This window comes from Rhipicephalus sanguineus, chromosome 3 (genome assembly GCF_013339695.2).
Source record: "Rhipicephalus sanguineus isolate Rsan-2018 chromosome 3, BIME_Rsan_1.4, whole genome shotgun sequence".
Taxonomy (NCBI): domain Eukaryota; kingdom Metazoa; phylum Arthropoda; class Arachnida; order Ixodida; family Ixodidae; genus Rhipicephalus; species Rhipicephalus sanguineus.
Window position 1 is genome coordinate 33,246,876 of NC_051178.1, and position 21,680 is coordinate 33,268,555.

Here is a 21,680-nt window from a genome sequence, read left to right on the forward strand (position 1 = left end):
TTCTGATGCGAGACTACAAGCCGCCGCGCCTCTTTGGAAAGAAAAAAAAAAAAGACGGAGAGACATCGGCGCATTAAAAAAATTAGACGTATTCCCGAAGCGTGGCAGCACATTCTAAGCAAGAGAAATGGGAGAAGGCGCTCGTTTGAAACCAAACCGCGCCGCGGGCGCTCTCGGTTGCGCAAGCGATAGCCGGCGCGCGGCGCGCCATTTTGCGAAGCATAAAAAAAGCAACAACGGAGAGACATCGGCGCATGAAAAAAATTCCACGTATTCCCGAAGCGTGGCAGCACATGCCAAGCAAGAGAAATCATCGAAAAAGGCGCGCACTTTAAACCAGCTGCACCGCGAACGCGCTCGGATGGGCAAGCGATAGGCGGCGCGCCGTTTTGGGAAGCGAAAAAAAAATACAACGGAGAGACATCGGCGCATGAAAAAAATTCCACGTATTCCCGAAGTGTGGAAGCACAGGCCAAACAAGAGAATTGATCGAAAAAGGCGCGCGTTTTAAAAATAAACGCTATGCCGTACATGTACGACGAAAACCCTTTGGTACCATGAAGCTTCTGCCGTACATGTACGGCGAAAACCCTGAAGGGGTTAATTACGTCCTAAATAAAGCTAGAAAAATCACTGGTGTAGTAGACCGTTTACGCTACATTCTTCCCACATGTATTAAACTTTTACTATATAATTCACTTTTTCAATCTGATTTAAACTATTGTCAAATAGTATGGGGTAACACAACGCACACTAATCTAGAATGTATTTTCCTGTTACAAAAAAAAATATATCTCCGCCACGAATACAACGCTTCTTACACAGCATCGACAATAACTTTCTTTAACAATTCGGGCGTGATCACTGCACATAATCTGTACAAATATCGTTTGAGTCGCATATACAAACAAGATAATTATCGGAACATAAACAACCTAGGTAATCCTGCCCAACTTCAAAGAAAAGCTCCAACTTACAGTACCAGACACTTAGAGGAATGGTTAGTGCCAACACCGCGTTCAAACTACGGAAAACAAATGCTTCAATACCTACACTATTAAACAGCTATAAATCAATACAGCTTGATCTTTTTACGGCCTCCTTCAAAGAACTTAGAAGGATGTATGTGGTTTCTACATAGATTCAGGTTGCAATGTTTAGACATCTTTGATTTCGTTGCCTTTTAAGATAAAAGTGTGAGTTGAAATATGTTAAAGCACTAGTATGCCCCTGTATATATGTGCGTGTCTATGGCTTTGTGTTTGTATACTTATGTAAAAGTATATGTGTATATATGTGTGTTTATGTGTAATATTGCCTCACTGCCAAATACAAAGGGTTGTAGGCTAGTCAAGCTGTCCCCGGACAGCTTGACGAGATTTCACAAAGATGGCAAATAAACTTATTATTATTATTATTATTATTATTATTATTATTATTATTATTATTATTATTATTATTATTATTATTATTATTATTATTATTATTATTATTATTATTATTCAGTGATTCCACTCCTGCGCCAACTGCGCCAAATTGCGGCAAATTGCATTTACTGCGCCATCCTGATAATATCGACGAAATTTTCGCCAAACTGCGCCAAAGTCTCGGGTTTGGGGGCGTCTATCACCGGCAATCGCACCGCCGGCGCGTCAGAACATGTGCAGCTCGATCTTGGGGCTGCCAATAAAGTCGCAATCATGGACCAAGAATTATTCCGCTGTATAAATAGCGCTCGCGCGTGCGTTCCGAGTAAGCCACGATGCCATGCACGGTGCCGACGCAGCTTCTGTTCTGCAAGTCGGCTCGACAGCAAAACGCGCTCTCCCCAGAGGCTTGTGACGTCTAGGCCTATCGGTAGCGAGAAAGTGCGACGGCGATTCATCGGCGGACGTCGTCTGTTCCAGAAACGCTGCTGATAGCTCGTTTCAAGCGTCGCATGGCACGTAAGGAAAGCAATGTTCAGTAATAACTACATGAGTGCCGCTAAAATGTCTGTCACTTCTGTTTCCGGACATCGCGGAATGAAATCTGGGATCGCTCGCAGTAGATATATGGGACAATATCGAATTTTCCTTGCTTCGCGTTTATGGAAGAGTACGCGAACGGTGGAAACGCGTTGACACTTTTCCTCAGATATACTTTATCCATGGATCTTCATCCAGAACAGCTTTTCGTAATTCCTTCCGCCAGCACGTCCGAGTTTGTAATCACTCTGCGGTAAATACCCCCTAAAAGGCACTGCCCTTTCGAGCTCACGTGCTAGGGTTCCAATTCAAATTTTTTGCTTCCTTTTTTAAAAATGTCATCTCATTAGTAAAATCATACCTCCTGGTCGGAGCAGCCGCAAATGTGCAGCTGTCAGTAGCGGGCCCGTCGCTGACGGCCCACAGTGAAGCGGCTACGCCATGTTACACGTCCGCCCCTTGCTTTCGGGGGTCAATAGCTAACGGTTAAGAAAACTCAGTTTCGCTTAAGAGCGAAGCAATGAATGCGATACCAAAAAATTGTATTGTGAAACGAAGTAAGACTAGCAGCTAACTATTTTGGATCCGATCTCGCGTAACTCAACAAAATGCTGGTTTAAGGGAATATGGCCCCTCCAGGAACCGAAGCGTTTTCTTGCTCTGAGTTCTCTAAACGCGAAGTAAGCGTTGAAGGCACAGCAAGTTTACGAGCCGTCTCCTGATGACTCGATATAGTGCGCGCGCAAGCGGCTGCGCCCTTTGAACGATGCGGTCCCCCCCCCCCCTTCCGCTCCGCTGGCGTCCCTTCATGCTCCTTACGAAAGACGGGTGGGGCGTTTCCTCTTTGTTTGATGAGCAATCGACGGCAGGCCCGCACGCGGGAAGATGTTATCTCATGCGCTGTCCGTGCGGCGGAGACAGACGGCCGGCTAGTTTAATCTCCGCTTCAGCCGCGTTCGTCGCCAGCGCTCGCGACCTTTTACCCGCGGCTAGAATGCGCGTGGTGATGTTATTAATGTCGACTTTATACGGAAAATTACAGCAACGGCGACGGCAAAAATCCGCCGAGAGTGTCCATATAATTGCTATCGCAAGGGTCAATGTACGGGGCAGATTTTGCCCCCCCCCCCTCTTAGGTTCTTTCAGAGGCCACGGATGTGGCTATTTCGCGCAAAGAAATCACAAGGGGAGGGTTAGGGGGAGCGCGGTTAAGGCACCCCCCCCCTAATCACCCTCTTAGGTGATTGGGGGGGGGGCTCCCCCCTGCCCCTCCCTGTGCGCACGCCTATGCTCCTGAGATGATTTTTTCCATGAGATTTGCAATGAATCGAAATATTTCTAGACTTCATAAGAGCCCCATAATAATACTCAGGTGCTTGAATGTTAATGCAATATGCTCCTGTATTGCACTCCAGGATGTAAAATTCGCTGCTCCAAAGTGCTCCCAGATGCAAAATTATCTACTCCAAAGTGCTCCAATATGAAAATTTTGCTGCTCCAAAGTGATCCAAAACGGAAATTTTGCTGCTCCAAAAATTGCTCCAAATCAGAAGTCCTCGGTAGCATCACTGTATTGTTGTTAGTTACTTCCGCTCCTCTGAAGAGCGTGCGAAGAACATATTTTACCCCTGTCCCACTTTCTTAAGGGGAGGCCAAGTAACTATATCACAAATTCAATGTTTTTATGATTAAACTTAAAATTTTTGCATACAAAAAAAAAGCCGCTATGAACCGTTCCGGAACTTTTTTTTTTTTTTTTTGCGTTCCCGAACAGAAATGGAACGAAACTTCCTGCGGTTGAACGAAACTAAAACCGAAACGAAAAACATTTCGCTCCGACACCCTGATTTTGACTTTTCTAGGTTGAATAACTTGGAACTGCATGCCCATATCGCTGCCGTTTTTGTTGCAATAATCTGTCCATCATTACGTTTACGCAACCCGCATGTGGGCCCCTTTACGAGTCGGTGCCTGGAAGGATATAAATTGCACAGTAGGTGTGTGCCACCGACGGGAGGAAAGCGTTGATGGTTGTTTGGGGCTGGAAAGCTATTGCAAGTGGCTAAAGATTTTAGATACTATACGTTTCCGAAAGTTTTCTACGCTTTTTGAAGAAATTCTCATATATATGTACTTGTAGGTATGTGTGACTTATTAGCCATTTTAAGGGCGGCCACAGAGTACCGCGGCAGCAGTACACCAAGAATCCCTTGGGAAAGCATTTGTGTTCTCACTGCTTTTGGTGACTCAAGAGTAACATGAACTTATAGTCACTCACCAGAGATACGCGCTCATACTTCCTGTGTGCTATTTGCACGAGGACGCTTTCCTCCTCTCCCATATTCATTGTAAAGTCTGCGTGAACTACAGGAGGCCTTGGTTTCGGGGCACTGCTTTGGTACGCAAAGATTTTTCACATGTAATGAGCATGTTTTGGGCCAAGCGATGTTTAATACAAGCTGGACCACCTGTAAACTCCAGCAACGTCATTATGTCACAAGTGCCCTTTAAAAGCTTGTATTGATGGTTGCATAGTAATAAGTGCATAATATTGTAAGAAATTCCATGCCTGAAATATGTCATATATAGGGCTGTAGGATTTCCACTGATATTTGAAGCAGCTTCCAAGTCGAATGACTTGCCGTGCAAAACCTGAGATTGTAAGGGCATTGTTTTGCACTAGATGTCTATTTGAATCGTCCATAACACTTCCTCAAGTATCACCCTGTAAAGCTGGTAATGTGAATGAAGTTAATTTTGAATGTTCTGACCTCACACCTACGCATACCATCAAGTGCAGTTCAAGTGTAACACTTCAAGCGAAATTCTCGCATTCAGAGGTTCTCTCTCTGATGTGCCTTTGACCAGTGTTGGATAGAGCACACGTGCAGGCAGCTGAAAAATAGCCAAGAAATTATTGCACTGCAACATGATGCATGAACTGAAACACCCATATGGCCACTCATCACAATCTTATTGGCTTGTTACTGCCGCACATATCAGCGTTATGCCGAGTTACATTGATACAAAGCCAATAATAAGGTCTGCTATTTTCTAACAAAAAGCAGGATATCGATTCCTTCTTGGTTTATTGCGATACGAGGGGTCGTCATTGAAATGTGTACTCATCGGTCATCATGCACTCTGGGCTGGCCTTGTCGATCTTTCCGCAGATGTGCAGCCTCTGCAGTGCCGACAAACAAGCGCAAAGCCTGGGAGCCTGAAGAGCAACGCTTGGCTGATGCGGTCAAATCACAATACTCTACGAGGAAGCTTTGCCGCTGACTCTGGAAAGTTTGTGCACACCAAAGGAAACGGGCATGTTGGGGGGAAAGGGTTGTTCAATAAATAGAGTTGCCGTCCATAGCAGTCTTGGCCTACGTGGGGTGCTTCTTTGTTCTCGTATGCTTCTTCGTCTTTTGGATTGGACGCCGAATGTATCGGACGTGTCGAGTGCAAGTGCCTCCCCAGCGCACCAGGAGCAGCGTTCCAAGGCGAGAAGCTTTTTTTTTTCCTTTTATCGTTTCTTTGATCGTTAGGGTGTTAGAAGTGTTAGGCTAACAACACACACACACACACGCGCACGCACACGCACGCACATGCACACACACACAGTCTGTATTGTCGAAAAAAAACGCTGTGAATTATATATACAGGGTGATGACAGTCAGGCTCCTCGTTTTCACACGTGAACTCTATGTCGAGGGGGAAATACTTACCCGCAGCTAAAATGACGTTGACGCGACTAATTAACAAAAACTCATTGATTAACTTTTTAATTATGGACTTGAGTGCCTCTCTTTTTATTAGGAAGTTGTAGTGCATGATAATGTATGGCATACCCATTTTTTTTTTAAATCACAAAAGTTGCACGTAGTTCGAGATATTTATCATCGAATTTCAAGGGCGAAATCGAAACTGATCGCGCCCGGCGTGCACATAGCGCGGTGGAACACCGGAACCACCCGTGACAGGGAAGTGACGAAATTTGAATGAAGGCGCGCCGAAGCAGAATCTGGTCAGACAAATCGGCAAGCATTGTGAAACACCAAAGTACACAGCTTAATGTTTGCGTACGATGTGCTGTGCTTAGCTGTTTTTTTTTTTCTTAACTATAAAAACGCGCGAAAAAGTATTTCGCCTGTCTGCAAGAAGCGCCGCTGTGGCTGCCCCTAAGTTTTATGCTTCCCATACAAAGAAAAGGTTGATATGGCGGTTCTGTTGTGCACAGCTTGAACACAGCTTTTGTTGTTCAAAGAAACGGATAAGCACTAAACACTATATATATATATATATATATATATATATATATATAGTTCACCTTCTTAGTTAAGTCGCGAGTATGCAACGTTGACGTTGCATGGTCCGATGATGTAAAAGGCGCGAAGATGACGCCCTGTGTGTGTCTTTTGTGTCCTCGGGTTAACGTTGACTATATCTGTGAACAGTTTAGGCGGCAGTTTTAAACCGTCGTAGGTGCAGGAAAGCGGAGTTGCGGTTGGGCTTTGTTCGGGTGTTTTAGCGGTTTCCTTGCGGGTGACGTTTAGGCAGTCTGGCAGTCTAAACCATGGGCGATATTGAGCTTGTGCAATCCGGGGAATCCGAATGCTGGTGCTGTTAGGGCGAGACAGACTTGGCGAGTTTAGCTAACGCTGAGAGGGCTATACTTGGCGTACAGGCTGTGCGAGAGATTGAGGGCGGCTGTGCAGCGCATAGAAATCGAATGTGCAGCTAGTGTCGAAGAGCTGAAAGGGAAGCTGAGCGTGGAGAGAGAAAACAGAGGATTTAGCTCGAAACAAGTAGCAAAGTCGCTTGAGCGTAAGGCCGCTTTGGCCAACCTGCTTGAACGAATTGTGGTCGAGCTGTAAGAGCGGCTCAAGTCGCCAACGGCTCTTGATCCCGGTTCCGAGAAGTGTGAGGCGAAAGGCGAGAACAGCACGGAGTCTCGGGTAGATAAAGGCAGGAAGAGACATTGTCATGAGTAGAGGGCATGCCAGACGACGAAGAAGGTGCGATAGTGCAGCGGAGTGTAAAAATACACATGTTATGCGAGACACGGCCACAGGCCCGAGTGGCAGAGAGACGGCTCGTGACGAGCGACCCGAGCTGTGATCGGAAACTGAAGAAGTCTGTCGGGCACCGGTTGACCAAGATGGTCAAGCCAGCATCGCACTGGTGATGAGAGCAGCGGGTGCCGGATCTGCAGGAGCCAGCAATGGGAGTCCGTGGTGTGGACGTCGATCTCGGTAACAGCCGGGTGAGGCTCCTCGGACTCGCAGCAGCCTCGTTACAGCGGTTCCCGGAGCACCTGCGACGCTCTGCTTTCGATGGCAGAACGGGATCATCCCACAGAACAAGGCACTCGAGGACGCTCACGCAGCCACAACAAAAAGCATATCTATCACCGTGAAAACCCCTGCTGTTGGCGCACCTATTGCACCTATGGGAGGCATGGTGCGGTTTGGCGAAGCGTCGGAAAACCCAGAGGCTGAACAGAAAACTACCGGCAAGAATAGCAACTGTAACGGAACAAGCTAATGAGTATTCCAGGCAGCTGCAAGCGGAGAACTGGCTCCAATTTTGCGATTCGCTGAGGGGGACGCTGTCCACCGCTAAAACATGGGCTATCTGACGCAGCATGACAGACCCGGACGCTACAAAGACGACAACAGCGAGAACAACACGTACCCTCGTGGGTGAATACAAAGTTGACAGCAAAACACTGATTGAAGCTCTCAGAGACGAATATACAGGGGGCGATAGCGCTGAGCTACGGAGGACCAACAAATGACTCCTTAGAAGTAATTAACAACGTGCTCATTGGAGAGGAGAACATTGTGGTGGCGTTGGACCTAAAAAGCGCATTCGACGCAATGTCCCGTAAACTTATCATGGAGGAACTACAACAGATGGGATGTGGAAAGAAAATGTTCGACTATGTCAAGTGCTTCCTAACTGGCAGGTGCCACGATAGGATTAGAAGACATACGATCGCCGAAAATAAACCTCGCTAACAAAGGAACTCCACGGGGAGCTATGCCCTCACCATTATTGTTCAACATTAGGATGAACAATTTAGCAAAAAAGCTAGATCCATCCAAGACCTCAAATGTCCGATCTACGCGGATATCATCACTTCATGGATGCACAAAGGCTCGTTAGGCCGCAAGGAAAGTACCCCCCTGCAAGAGGCCATCAGCACTGTTGCACATTTTGCGGCAGAACACGGCATGACCTGTGCACCAGAAAAGTCCGAATGGATTAGAGTTCACGGAAGAAGCTACCGCAATAAGCCATACCTGCATTTCCAACTAGAGAACAGCACGCTTCCAGAAAGGATCAAGATGCGTGTATTGGGGCTCTGGATCCAATGTAACTGGTGAGCGGATTACAGGGTTGCAACCCTGAAAATGACAATGAAGCTAATACAGCTAGGCTAATTGGAATAATCGCAAAGAAAGAGAAAGGCCTGCACGAAAGCGAAACAATACGTCTTGTTCAGGCTTTTGTCATCAGCAGGATAACATACGCATAGCCTATCAAAACTTTTACCCTATCAAATCAAAATGGTGCACCATATCATACGGGGCGTTACAAAGTAACTCTAGGATTGCCCGTAAGCACCGCGAATCAGACTCCACAACACAGGAGTTTACAGCACATTTGAAGAGGCAGCGGTTCTGATGGAACGATTATGTCCAACACAAGCCGGACAACTATTGTTTGCAAAACGGTACCTGGTCAGACCGCAATATTGCAGTGACAAAAACCATCCATTTCCAAACCACATCAGGACGCAAATACATGCGACATCAATACAAAAAAGGATCAATGCCAAATATCACAAAGGCAGAAGCCAAGACCGAGTCAAGTAAGCAGTGTTGGCGGTAACGCGTTACAAGTAACGGCGTTACCGGTAACGCGTTACTTTTTTCGGTAACTTAGTAACGTACTCGTTACTATTTAGGAACTGTAACTGGTAATGTACCTACGTTAACATTTTTCGATAACGTTAGGTGTCACGTTACTCCTTTTTTTTTTCGATTATCCCGGGAGTTATACACAATATGCCCTCGTCTCATAGGCGCCACTATTTCACAACTCGCCCCGACGGTCTATTGTCGCAGCGGCGTACTCATGCCTGCCCACCAGGCGTTAAGAATAGACTGTTGGGCGAGTTGGTAATTCATGATGAATGAAAATAGCGGAAAAAACGTAGGACAAGACGAAGAATGCTACAGAACACGCGCTTGTGCTGTAGCCTTCTTCGTCTCGTCCTACGTTTTTTCGCGCTATTTTCATTCATCATGGCGTTAAGAGCACCATCCAATGCGTCCTTCGAGTGCCTATTTAGTGTAGGTGCGGACGTATGCATTAAGAAGAGAGGCAATCTGTCCGATGACAGCTTTGAAATGCAGTTGTTTCATTTTTATAAGAAGCTGTAGTTATTTGAAAATTCTCCTTGCAGTAATCTAGCGATGGTTATCAACTTTGTTTTCAAAATAAATTTGCTTCTATCTATCGGCAACTTCGGATACTCGTTTCTATAGTTACCAAATTTTTCAGCGAACGAGGCTGACCTTGGAACACCTTCACATAAATACTCGCAATTTTTTAGGCAAGTATACAGATTTTTAAAGGGGGAGAATGCATGTGTGGAAATCTTTTTTCCCCAAAACTAAGCCGTTTAAGCATTTCTTTATGACTATTTGATCATTTGTCTTGTTAGTAGAAGCGCACCATCAGAATTACTGTAAGTTTGTAGATAGTTGTGGTATTTTCTTTATGGAGAGCGTTGATGATAAAATATAATTTTGTGTTTAACGTCACTCAGAAGGATTTACCATGTGCCACAGAGTTAGCACTGCAGCCATCACATGATGTAACTGTACAGGCGACTTAGGTAACTCCACTTTAGGGGGGGTTCAACCCTTTTCTTCCCCGAAACCTTTTAATTTTCCATGTCTATATATGTACAGGCACACGTACAAACACACGCACAACCATACATAAACTATGGCTAAACGCCCCCCGCCCCACCCCCGACAAAAATTTCTGGCTACACTACTGTTGCCATGGTACGACACACTTGTGCAACCTATTCTCGTTAAATCGGTACTTCGCGCAAAAATTGTCGTTTGTGGTAGAAGTTTTGTGTGAATTATAAGTATCAGCTTTTTCAAACTGTTATTTGGGGTTCCTACAGTGGAAATGCGGTGAATATAATTTCTGACCATAGAGTAACGGCAGAAGTAACGTCCGTTACTTTTTTAGGGTAACTGTAACGGTAACGCGTTACCTTTTCTAAGAGGTAACGTATGGCGGTAACGCGCTCCTTTTTTGTTAGCGTAACGAGTAACGTATTTAGTTACTTTTTTTCGGTAACGCCTACAACACTACAAGCAATCAAAAGCTTTGGAAACAATAAGTGCTGTACGCATACGCCGCTCGGACCGTCAGAGAACGCGTCTCACCACTGCTCACCACTGGTCCACTAAAAATGAAGAAGGCAGCAGTTAGCCCAACAAACGGGTATGTGCCACTGTGCGGCCTATCAGAAAACTATCATCATAAACAGGTTGTGCATAGGCGTGCGCAGAGGGGGGCAAGGGGGCGGCCACTCTCCCTAGTCACCTAAGAAGAGGGGGGCGCAAAGTCTGCCCCATACATTGACTTAATAGGGAGGGGGGGGGGCGCCGCGATGAACTTCCCCCTTCTGAAAGCGAACCCTGCGCACGCCTATGGGTATGTGCCACAGAAATCGGGTAAATCCCACTACTCAACTTTCAGTAAAAATGAAGAAGGCAACAGTTAGCCCTGCAAAATGGCTACGAAGTGACGGCGGCGAGCCGAATACCCCGAGTACGTACAACGAGAGAATACTAGGGAACGGGAAAGGCAACGGCTGCTGCGAGAAGACCTCAAAGCGACGGAAGCTCCAAAGACGACGTGCCCGTGTCGTGTCTGTGATTGTCTGTCGTTTAACTCGAATCTCTCTGCGCTGAGAATCAACGCCCTAGCATCACCATATATATATATATATATATATATATATATATATATATATATATATATATATATATATATATATATATATATATATATACGATGCTAACTGAGCTAACGGCTAACTGAGCGATTTCATCGCACACTCTCCGACATGATAGCCATGTACATTGAGCCATACCACACAAACTGGGACGCAATTTTGCCATTTGTAACTTTTGCATATAATACCGCCGTACAACGCACAACTGGCTACTCGCCATTCTACCTTGTCTATGGCCGATCGCCAACTTCCCTTCTTGACGTCTCTTTCTTGTCCGCCCCTGTCACTCCATCTGCATCCTCCTGTAAGCAATATGTGTCCCGCATCCTCCACTGTCGCCAGCTCGCCCGAGTGAACACTGAGGCAAGACAACAGCACCGCAAGAGTCTCCATGACGCATCTCACAGTGCTGTGTTCTTTCACCCCGGCGACGAGGTGCTACTCCGGACACCAGTTCGCACTCCTGGCTTGTGCGACAAATTTCAATTTCGGTTTCTTGGCCCATACACAGTCTTGGAGCAGACCTCTCCCGTTAATTATCGCGTCGAACCTGTTATTGCTCCAACTGACCGGCGCCGTCGCGGTACCGAGATTGTGCATGTATCTCGTATATGAAGCCTTTTACAAGGCGTTCTCCGTACCTTTAAGCTGCGGCCAGGATGGCCGCTTGCACGTGGGGGAAATTAGTGTGGGCATTTGTCGGGCACTTCTTCATCATCTGTACATTATCATCATCACATGGTGTTCTTCATCATCTTCGCTTGTGGGGACATATCTGGAGATTGTTCTGTGCCTCGGATGTGTTCAGTTCGCCAAGTCTCGAAGGCTTATTAAAGGCGTGTCAACTGCGACGTCACAATATATATATACCAATCGCATTTCGCATCAAGAGAAAGCATTCTGAGAAAACTTGGAGGACGCTTGAGCTTCGCCTTAAAGAGCAGAACGCGATAGCGTAATCGGGCCCCGTGCGCATCGCTAGCCTGGCTTCGGTTCTCGGTGCGTGCCTCAACCGTACCGTGAGGAAATGAATGACTGTGCGCGTAACATTGGCCGTTTCAAACTATCCTGGAATGCCTACTGCAAGTACAGTTGTTAAATGCCCACTACGCCTTAATTCCCTGATTTGCGAATCAGCGAAGGGCCCACTACGCGTCCGTAAGGCAACACGTGAACCTACGGAGCTGCTCACCTTGTTGATGCTTTTGCAGCTGATGGCGATTAAATATGTCGGAGCGCTTTGTAACGGGTGGGTCTTTAAAACACCCACTCGTTGCGCAATTCACATGTTTTGACGCCTGGCGCGATTCTACGCTTCCGCCACGCAATATATTACATGCGTCAAGGAGACTCCTTCCAGTACATGACATTCATATAGTGATTTTTTTTTTTCGAAGCAGTTTCAAGCAATAGCGTCGCTCTGTGGTAGAACACCCGCTTGCCACGCAGACGGCCTGGGTTCGATTCCCACTCAAACCGAAGATTTTTATTATTTATTTTCTCTCTCGATTTTTCGCTCACGGACAAAATGATTTTTTGCTCACAACCAATGACGCCGACACCAACGCCGGAATTTCCGTGAAACGAACTTTTAACGCGCGCGTTAAAAGTTACATTTATTGGACACATAGATGTGAAGATATCTGTACGTGCCAAATACGGCACATTGTGAAAATCCGCAGAAACCTCTGTAAGTGAAGTGCAATTGGTAACTAGTGCAGTTGCTTCCTGAATTCAAACTTTGCATTAGCTGCAATGCACAGTGTGATGGTGTAATGTGGGCCCAGGATCCGAAATAATTCAACCGGCAGTCAGGTGATTCTGTACACACAACACAGACTTTAACACAACCGATAACTGACGATTTATACACAACACACTACAGCATCCCTTATGTACATTCTAAACGTCCTACGCGCCTCGGCACACAAACTGTCCTACTCGCCGTTATGCCTGTTGCCGCTGCGGCGAGGTCGGTCGTCACCGGTGTTCCTTGTGCAGTCAACCGTCACGCTGCCTTGACCATGGCGAGGTGGTAGTGGTGGTGATGATGGCACTGCAGGCCGGTAGATCACCAGGCCACTGCAGTGCAGGTTAACTGCCCGTCGCCAACATGAGCCGCGGCCACCTCGTCACACCACTCGGGCCCCAGGACCTCACGCCAGGAACAGACTAGGCTGCCGGTCTCCGTGTCAGCACCGGGCACAGAGCGGGAAACAGGCTCACCAGGTCCACATGGCTGCCGGACGCCTGGTTGAGTGACGCAGCCCGAAGCAGGAAGCCAGGCTCACCAGGTCCGCAAGGCTGCCGGACGCCTGGTTAAGCGATGTCGCGACCCGAACCGCTGACCAGCGGCTGCCGTTCCAACCGTCTCCCGCTCCAACTGCTCGAGCCGCACGCCCCACTCGCGCTTCCTTTTCCTCGTCTTCTCTTCCAAGGCTTAACGCAGAGCAGAACTGTCGTTCCCTCTTCGCCCCGTCACGGGCCACACAATCCACATCATCACACCACCCCCCACTTAAGATAGTTGCGAGCAACTATTCCACTCCACGTCAGGCGGCGAGTAGGCAAAAGTGCAGGCGCGTTTTAAAGTGGGAACAAGTTCACACGAGTCCGAATGTTCGTGTTCTACACAGTACGTTAATGAAAAAAAAAACACACACACACATGACAAATACACAACTGGAGAAAGATTCCAGCGATTCAGATGCGACTTAAGTAGTCTGCTTTTTCTTCTTACTAGTTGCGCGTGGGTGCTTGAAGTTCCTCAAGTGCTGGGCATTCCTGTTGAAACATGCCTTTCCGTATCGGCACACTCGCTCGTCATCCCGATCCCGCTTCCCGTTGCCTACATTGTCGCTCTCGTCTTCCAGAGGCTTGGTACTCTTTGCGAGCGGAACCGCCGGAAAATCGATTGCTCGTTGTTTGCCATGATGGCTACTGCTTGCGATGTTTCTGCGATCGACGCGGTCTTTGGGTTCTTTCTCGTCTCTGGCCTCATCATCTCCTAAGGAACGTTCGTAGAATGTGACCTTGGGACGACTAAACTGCTTCAGGTGCTGTGCGTTTCTTCTGAAACACTTCACGCCATACTTGCATTCCTGTCGCTTTTCTGGCTGCCGCCTCTGTCCTCCTCCTACCATTGCTGAATTGTTTTTGGTCTTGCTGCATGTCGCCGTCGTCGTCACTCTTGTAGCACTGCCTAGCAGCCGTTGTGTCGTTGTGCGGCGCGACGACGACTTCCTCTCGCCATCATCGCCCTTGTTCGCGAAGCCACCAGCACACTTCTCCACCATGTCTTTTCTGGCCCCACATTGCTGGCAGCACTTGCTGAGGTTGCTTGGAGAGCTTAGGTCTCTGTTCTTCCGCGTAACGACTGAAACTCTCGACGACATTTTTCTAGATGACGGTGCCTGGCTTGCGGCATTGGCTTTGGTTGCCCAGTCCGGATATTCCCAGTCAGGATCTGGCTCGTGCGGCTCCCTGGCTCCTGGGATGTTGCCTAGTACGAGGTCGTATATTGGGTTGCTCATGCATAGTGCAGTTACTTCTCCTATGAAGTACGGCGTATGAATCCAGATGCGCGCTTCGGCCAGTTTCTTGCAACTGCCATCCAGCAGGACCATCTTCCTGGTGTTTCCAGTTAGGCATCGACTGGGAACCAAATCACACCGTACAATCGTGGTGTTGCTGCCCGTGTCTCTCAGGACGTGTGCTACTTGTCCCAGTACTCGTCCTTGGACAACTGGCATGCAGTCAACTGCTGACCTTGGCGGCTTCTTTTCCCTCCTGCGGCATTCAATTGCAACGCAAGTCTTCCTCGTGGCCTCAGCGAGAGATCTGGAATCTCGCGTTCCCTCACTCTCTACTATGACGCAGGACACCTGTTGTGCAGCCTGGTTCTTGCAATCAGACGTTCTGTGTCCAAGGCGCCCGCATGACTTGCATTTCTCGGAATTTGTGAATGTTTCTCGACACTCAGATGCCTTGTGCCCTTTGCGGTTGCAAATGAAACAAATCGATTGGTGCTTGCTCTGTGACACAGCATGGGGGTTATTTGCATCCTTTGCATCGTCGGCAACTCTACCAATGTTATCAACGCCCTGAGCTTCGAGAAAGCGGTCGGTGCACTCTGAAAGGGATGCAAGGGTTTTGCATTCTCTCTCTTTCAGGAAGATGGCCAGCTTTGGATTACAGCAACATAAGAATTGCTCAGCTATGACATGATCACGAAGACCCTCAAACGTTTTCGGCACGTCAGCCATCTCAATCCAGTTGTCAAAGTAGCTTGCGATCCTTGCTGCTAGCTGTTTCCCTGTTTCACCATCTTCCGGCCGTGCTTTCCGAAATTTGTCTTTATATCCCTGTGCCGTGAATCTGAAGCGCTGAAGTAGAGCTTTTTTGACTTTGTCGTAGTCGAGTGCCTCCTCAGCAGTCATACGACCAATGACAGTGAGTGCCTCGCCAGTTAAGCACATGCTTACGGCCATACCCCATTTATCTCTTGGCCAATCTTGCCCGGTAGCCACGCGTTCAAACCTCTGCAAATACGCATGCAGGTCATCGCGTCGCTCGTCAAATAGCGGTAGCAACTTCTGCGGATTCAGGCATGACGGGTTTGCCGACGGTGCGAGTGCTGTCGCCGCAGATGGCTCACTCTGCGCACCTTCCTGAAGCCTGAGCTTAAGTTGGAGGATTTGCAGCTGCCTCTCGTCCGCTAGCCGTTGCCTCTCGCCCGCTAACCGTTGCCTCTCTGCTGCTTCTTTGGCCTCTTCTCTCTCAGCTGCACGCTCATCTCTCTGCCTAACTTGCTCTCGCTCAATCCATTCGCGAAGTTCCGCGCCAGACAAGCCTAACTGAGCTGCTACAGCCGCTAACTTATCGAGATCCATGTCTCTCGTCTTGTGCTGCGTGCACACACCTGACTGGCGATTTCCGCGTTCGAGATGTTACTGGCGGATCCTGGCAGGCTCGCCAAGTTTGTGATGGTGTAATGTGGGCCCAGGATCCGAAATAATTCAACCGGCAGTCAGGTGATTCTGTACACACAACACAGACTTTAACACAACCGATGACTGACGATTTATACACAACACACTACAGCATCCCTTATGTACATTCTAAACGTCCTACGCGCCTCGGCACACAAACTGTCCTACTCGCCGTTATGCCTGTTGCCGCTGCGGCGAGGTCGGTCGTCACCGGTGTTCCTTGTGCAGTCAACCGTCACGCTGCCTTGACCATGGCGAGGTGGTAGTGGTGGTGATGATGGCACTGCAGGCCGGTAGATCACCAGGCCACTGCAGTGCAGGTTAACTGCCCGTCGCCAACATGAGCCGCGGCCACCTCGTCACACCACTCGGGCCCCAGGACCTCACGCCAGGAACAGACTAGGCTGCCGGTCTCCGTGTCAGCACCGGGCACAGAGCGGGAAACAGGCTCACCAGGTCCACATGGCTGCCGGACGCCTGGTTGAGTGACGCAGCCCGAAGCAGGAAGCCAGGCTCACCAGGTCCGCAAGGCTGCCGGACGCCTGGTTAAGCGATGTCGCGACCCGAACCGCTGACCAGCGGCTGCCGTTCCAACCGTCTCCCGCTCCAACTTGTCTTGTCTTGTCTTGTCGCCTAGATCTTGGCACATACCCACAAGGGGGATTGGCCACACTGTACTTTATAATGTAAATGGTTTACACAACGCTGGCTAAAAAATAAAAAGGAGAGAAATTAGATAAGAACTATAATAACATTCCTTAAAGAAAAAAAAAAAGGTGAAAGGGGCAGAAGCTTTCGATAAACCATAATATAAAAACAAATTAGCAAAAATAAAGAAGGGGATCAAAGAATTGGATGTAACTGGCGGTACCACTAGCAGCGTATCCTTCCAGTTGCCTGAATGAATTTATGTAGCGTTGACAGAATAACACTGCGGCCCGCACCCAACTGATTGGCTCCAAACGATAAAAGGGTGGGTGTATCAACTGCCAATCCGAGCATGCCAATCGGTCTCTCAAGAATTATTCGGCGCAGTGAGGCGAAACGGCGGCATGTGAGAAGAAAGTGATCTATTGTTTCCGGTTCATTACAAACTGCACATAGGTTAGTTAATGAAAATCCTGATTTGTGGAGATAATAATTTAACCGAGGAACTCTACAGCGAAAGCTTGTTAGGGTCACCTCACATTGACGGGAAAGGCAGTTTGCGGTGTTCCATGTGAATTGCAAGTGCCGAAATTCTTCAGATTGTAGGAGCGATGTTTCGTTGATTTTTAAGATTAATAGGCGTTTGAATCGTTCAGCAGTAATAAAAGAAAACTGTGGAGCTACTAGTACCACCGGGAAATTTAACGATGCCGAAGCGAGCGAGTCAGCGGTTTCATTTAGTGCAATTCCAGCATGCCCGGGGACCCAAAGAAACCGAACTTCTGATAGGCTACGCGGTACAAGAGACCAAAATATCCTGAGAAGAGGAGACTGCTTTGCGGACGTTAAATGTGTACAGACAGATAAAGCATCCGAAATAATAATAGCTTTTGATTGCTGAGAATTTAGTTTCCGAAGAGCCAATGTAATAGCCAGGAATTCTGCAAGATAAATTGGCGTGAAGTCAGGCAAACGGAGCGCAAAAGACCAATTAAGCTGATGAGAAAAAATGCCTACTCCAGCCTTCTGAAGATTTTGCGTTGCATCCGTCGAAATTACCACATAATGAGGAAAATGACTGAGATGGTCTTGAAGGAGGCCCTCCAGAACATGCTTTGGAAGTAATTTAGCATTTTTTGGAAAAATGTCATCGAAAATTAAGTCAACTGGCATCGAACATAGGGTTTGGGGAGTTAAATGCTGAAGGGAAACGTGAAGATTAGACAACAGAGACTCGACGAAAATGACTTGGGGTCTTTGATAACGAGGCCACGGGCGCCTAAAGAAAGAATCTGGAGATTTGATGAAAAGTGTCTGTGAACGGGAGAGGGGCGCATCGTAGAGTTTTAAAAATGTTTGCACGGTCAGCTGTCGAAATCTTGCATCAAGCGGAATGATTCGAGCTTCCAAATAAAGCACGCTGTTCGCAACACATCTAGGTAGTCCGAGACACAGCCGCAGAGCTTGCCTTTCTAACAATATAAGAGGTCTTAATTTGTATTCTGCACTTCCGGAAAACAGAACGCAACCAAACTCCAGAATTGGGCGTACATAAAGTTTGTATATTATAAGTAACGTATCCCTGCGCATCCCTGAATTCTTATTGCAAAACCGGCGTACCAACTGCTCGAGCCACACGCCCCGCTCGCGCTTCCTTTTCCTCGTCTTCTCTTCCAAGGCGTAACGCAGAGCAGAACTGTCGTTCCCTCTTCGCCCCGTCACGGGCCACACAATCCACATCATCACACACAGATTTCTTTTCCCAAACTGGACGGCGGCATTTACCAGGCGTCGCAAAACGTTGGCCAGTAAGCGCTGCAGAAGGCAATGATGTTCACGGGCGGATATCGTGCCTTGGTGGAGCGAGACAGAGGCCAGCGGGACGTGATACGCCTGCGCGCGTTCGCGGATCAAGCTACGAACCTCTGCCTCTCGTGTTGCTGAAGCACAGTGTGGTACTGTATGCATGAGCACAGGAGTAGGTTACCCTATTGATCGGGAGCGTACACCATGCCGTTTCTCTCCTTAATTGACGACGACTTGAACAAGTGCATATCGAGTACGAGTGTTTATTATATCCTTGTTTATGTAATCTTTGCGTGGAATTCACGATACGCTGTGTCCTGGTATATGTTAAGAACGTCAGCTACCACAACGGTTAAATCATGATCATGGCGTTAGTCCTCGCGATGGACTAGCAGTAAGAGGTCATCATCATCATCATCATCAGATGTGTCACTAGGCGTCAACGTGTTTTCATTCACGTCAAACGGTGCTATAGCTGCCGAACACCAACAGACATTGTACAAGCTCTGATATTACAGCGGAAGCTGTTATGAGATGACTTCAGCGGCCGTTTTTGGCGCCGTAGTTGTCCGTCACCGCCAGGGGCGTAGCCAGAAATTTTTTTCAGGGGGGTTCAACCATACTTTATGTATGTTCGTGCGAGCGTTTGTATGTGCGCGTGTATATTACGGAAGCAAAACTTAAAAATTTCGGGGGGGGGGGTTTGAACCCCCCAACCCCCCCTGGCTACGCCCCTGGTCACCGCCGCCGCCGCTGCTGCCGCCGCCGCCGGTGTCCGTAACCAGTATCGCTCGAAATAAGAAAAAAGATTCCAGGATGGAACGAGGTTCCAACCTGGGCCCTCTGCGTGGGAGCCAGTATTCAACCTCTGAGCCATGCCGGTGCTTGAAACTGCTTTGCAAAAAGGTCCTATACAGGCTTCATGTCGGGAAGGAACCACATTAACATTTGCAATATAGCGTGGTAGAAGAGTAAAATAAGCACCAAGCGTCGCACAACGCGAATTCTGTAAGCAGGCGTCACGCAATGCGAATTGCGCAACGAGTAGGTTGTTGAATGCTTCCAACCCATTACAAAGGGCTCCGCCATAATTCTTCATCGTCATCAGGCACAGCATCAACAAAGTGCGCATAATGCCTTACATGCGTTTATCAGGTACCACGGCTCTCCGTAGAATGACGAAAAATGGCACAGTGCCTGCTTCCTAACTTCTCAAAAATTACAATGATTTATAGCGCAGTGGGTTCCTCGCAAGTGCACTTGTATTGGTTGCCAAGGAAGCCCATAAGCGCATGATCCATTTCCTCGGGTCTCAGTAAAGTTCTTTGTCCCTCCCTCTCTCTCCCACGTCAACGTATGTTATACAGCATGGTGGGAGAGGGAAATAGTGACCGGGCGTCACCCAATGCAAATTACATAACTGGTAGGCCGTTTAAAGCTTCCAACCCATTACAAAAGGCTGAGCCATAATTCTTCATCGTTATCATTCGTAGCGTCAACAAAGTGCACATAATGCTTTACAGACGTGTAGCTGGTACCTCGCTTCTCCGCAGAATGACAAATAATGTCTTAGTAGGTGCTTCCCCACTTCACAAAAATTGTGATTTATGGCGTAGTGGGTACCTTGCTAGTGTACTTGTATTAGTAACCCCAAGAGAGTTTAGAACGGGCTCTAGAAATGCCGCTCTTCCAGCTTTCGCTGTGACTGTGCTGCGCTTTCCGCGCAGGCCAATAAGCACTACTTCTGTGAAGACTTGTTTCACTTTCGTGTTATATCGATTCCTATAACAGAGGGATCAGCCATATTTTTTCCATGCAACCGCCCTTTAACCGCCAGATTTCGGACAAATCATCTGTAGTGGGTTAGCACCATCGAATGACGAGCAAGGGAGCAAGCGAGCAAACAATGTCGGCTACAGTCTCCACCGCTCAGAATCGACGTCAGGGGCCACCTGAAAACTTGCTCTATGTGTTTGTTATCAGCCGACACGGTCAACGCACTCCCGTTATACCCTGTAAGAAACTGTTCAAAAAGGAACCCACGGACTACGGCCAGCTGACAGCAAATGGTCGAGAGCAGGCCTTTGGGCTTGGCCAGTTTCTGCGAGACCGCTACAAGCTGTTTCTGGAGGCCTCAGGAAAGCCTGGTCAGGTGCTCGCCACCCATGTCGGCCTGGATCGGTGCCGAGACAGCGTGAAAGAAACCCTGCGGGGCCTGGGTGTGCCCGCGGCTGCGACGAACGTCGACCCGACGGTGTACGACGTGCCGTTCCTCCTCGAAAGCCTGAATGCCAACTTGGACAAGGCACTTAAAGAACCGGGTCGAGGCAACTTCGCGACGTTGGGAGACCTGATCGCCTTCGTCGCCGAGAAGACGGGTGCACCGTTGCAGAACAACACGGAGAAGTTTCTCGTCATGGACAGCCTGGTGACCTACGTCTTCAACGGGAATCCCGTTCCGAACTGGGCCAAGCCCATGTGGGACGACTTGCTGTGGGCGGACCAGAGGGTGTTTGTGCGGTCACTCGTGGGTTACGAGCGGCCGTTCGCAGCTTATGTGCTGGGACGTGTTCTGGACACCCTCGCGGTCAAATTCGAAGAGGGCGTCGAGCGGCCGGACAAGATGCACCTTTTCTCCATGTCCGACACGAGTGTGTTTTCGGTGCTCAAGCTTCTAGACACGTCGCCCGGCGGTCGACCTTGTTTTTGCGCCAGCATCCTGATCGAGGTGTACAAGGATGGCCCCAAGGACTTTGTGCGAGTGTTGTACCGCACAAAAGATGAGCCTTGTGTAGTTCACATGGAAAAGGTGGGGAACCCTTGCGGGCTGATCAGGTTTTCGGAGTTTCTGCGCAGCGCTCTGAAGACGCCTGAGCATAAAATTTAGTTTGGAATGGACAGCGACTGTCAGTGTTTTAGCCAGTATACTGCTGTGCAACCTTCGAACCCGAACCGGGTTCGAAAGTTGAGCGGGAGCCTAACCCACAACCTTCAAAGTTTGTGGGTTAGGATCCCACCGACGGAAAGAGTGATTTTTCTTCTACATTAATTTATTTCAATTACCGTCATAATTACGTTACATTTAATGACAGCAATTAATGTTCCCTATGATTTCCCTGGCCCAATTATCTGCTGGATTCCTTTGGTTGTTTCTAATCAAGAAAGAAGCCCCTCTGAAGAAAAAAAATTGCCCTGCTTTCGTTCAGGGAAGCTTACAAG

At 48.1% G+C, this 21,680-nt stretch overlaps 2 protein-coding genes across 2 annotated transcripts in view; both read left to right on the forward strand.

Moving 5' to 3' along the window:
- LOC119386535 (vacuolar protein sorting-associated protein 41 homolog) overlaps nt 1-5,347 on the forward strand; it is a 203,378-nt gene extending 198,031 nt beyond the window's left edge. Inside the window, exon 23 of the mRNA XM_037653803.2 lies at nt 5,141-5,347. Coding sequence (XP_037509731.1) covers nt 5,141-5,191 — 51 coding nt within the window. The 3' untranslated portion in view covers nt 5,192-5,347. The remainder of the gene's footprint in view (nt 1-5,140) is intronic.
- Nucleotides 5,348-20,367: 15,020 nt separating this feature from the next.
- LOC119385372 (testicular acid phosphatase) lies at nt 20,368-21,348 on the forward strand. The gene has a single exon (XM_037652822.1). It carries the CDS (start codon nt 20,368-20,370, stop codon nt 21,346-21,348), a length of 981 nt encoding a protein of 326 aa, XP_037508750.1.
- Nucleotides 21,349-21,680: the final 332 nt, after the last annotated feature.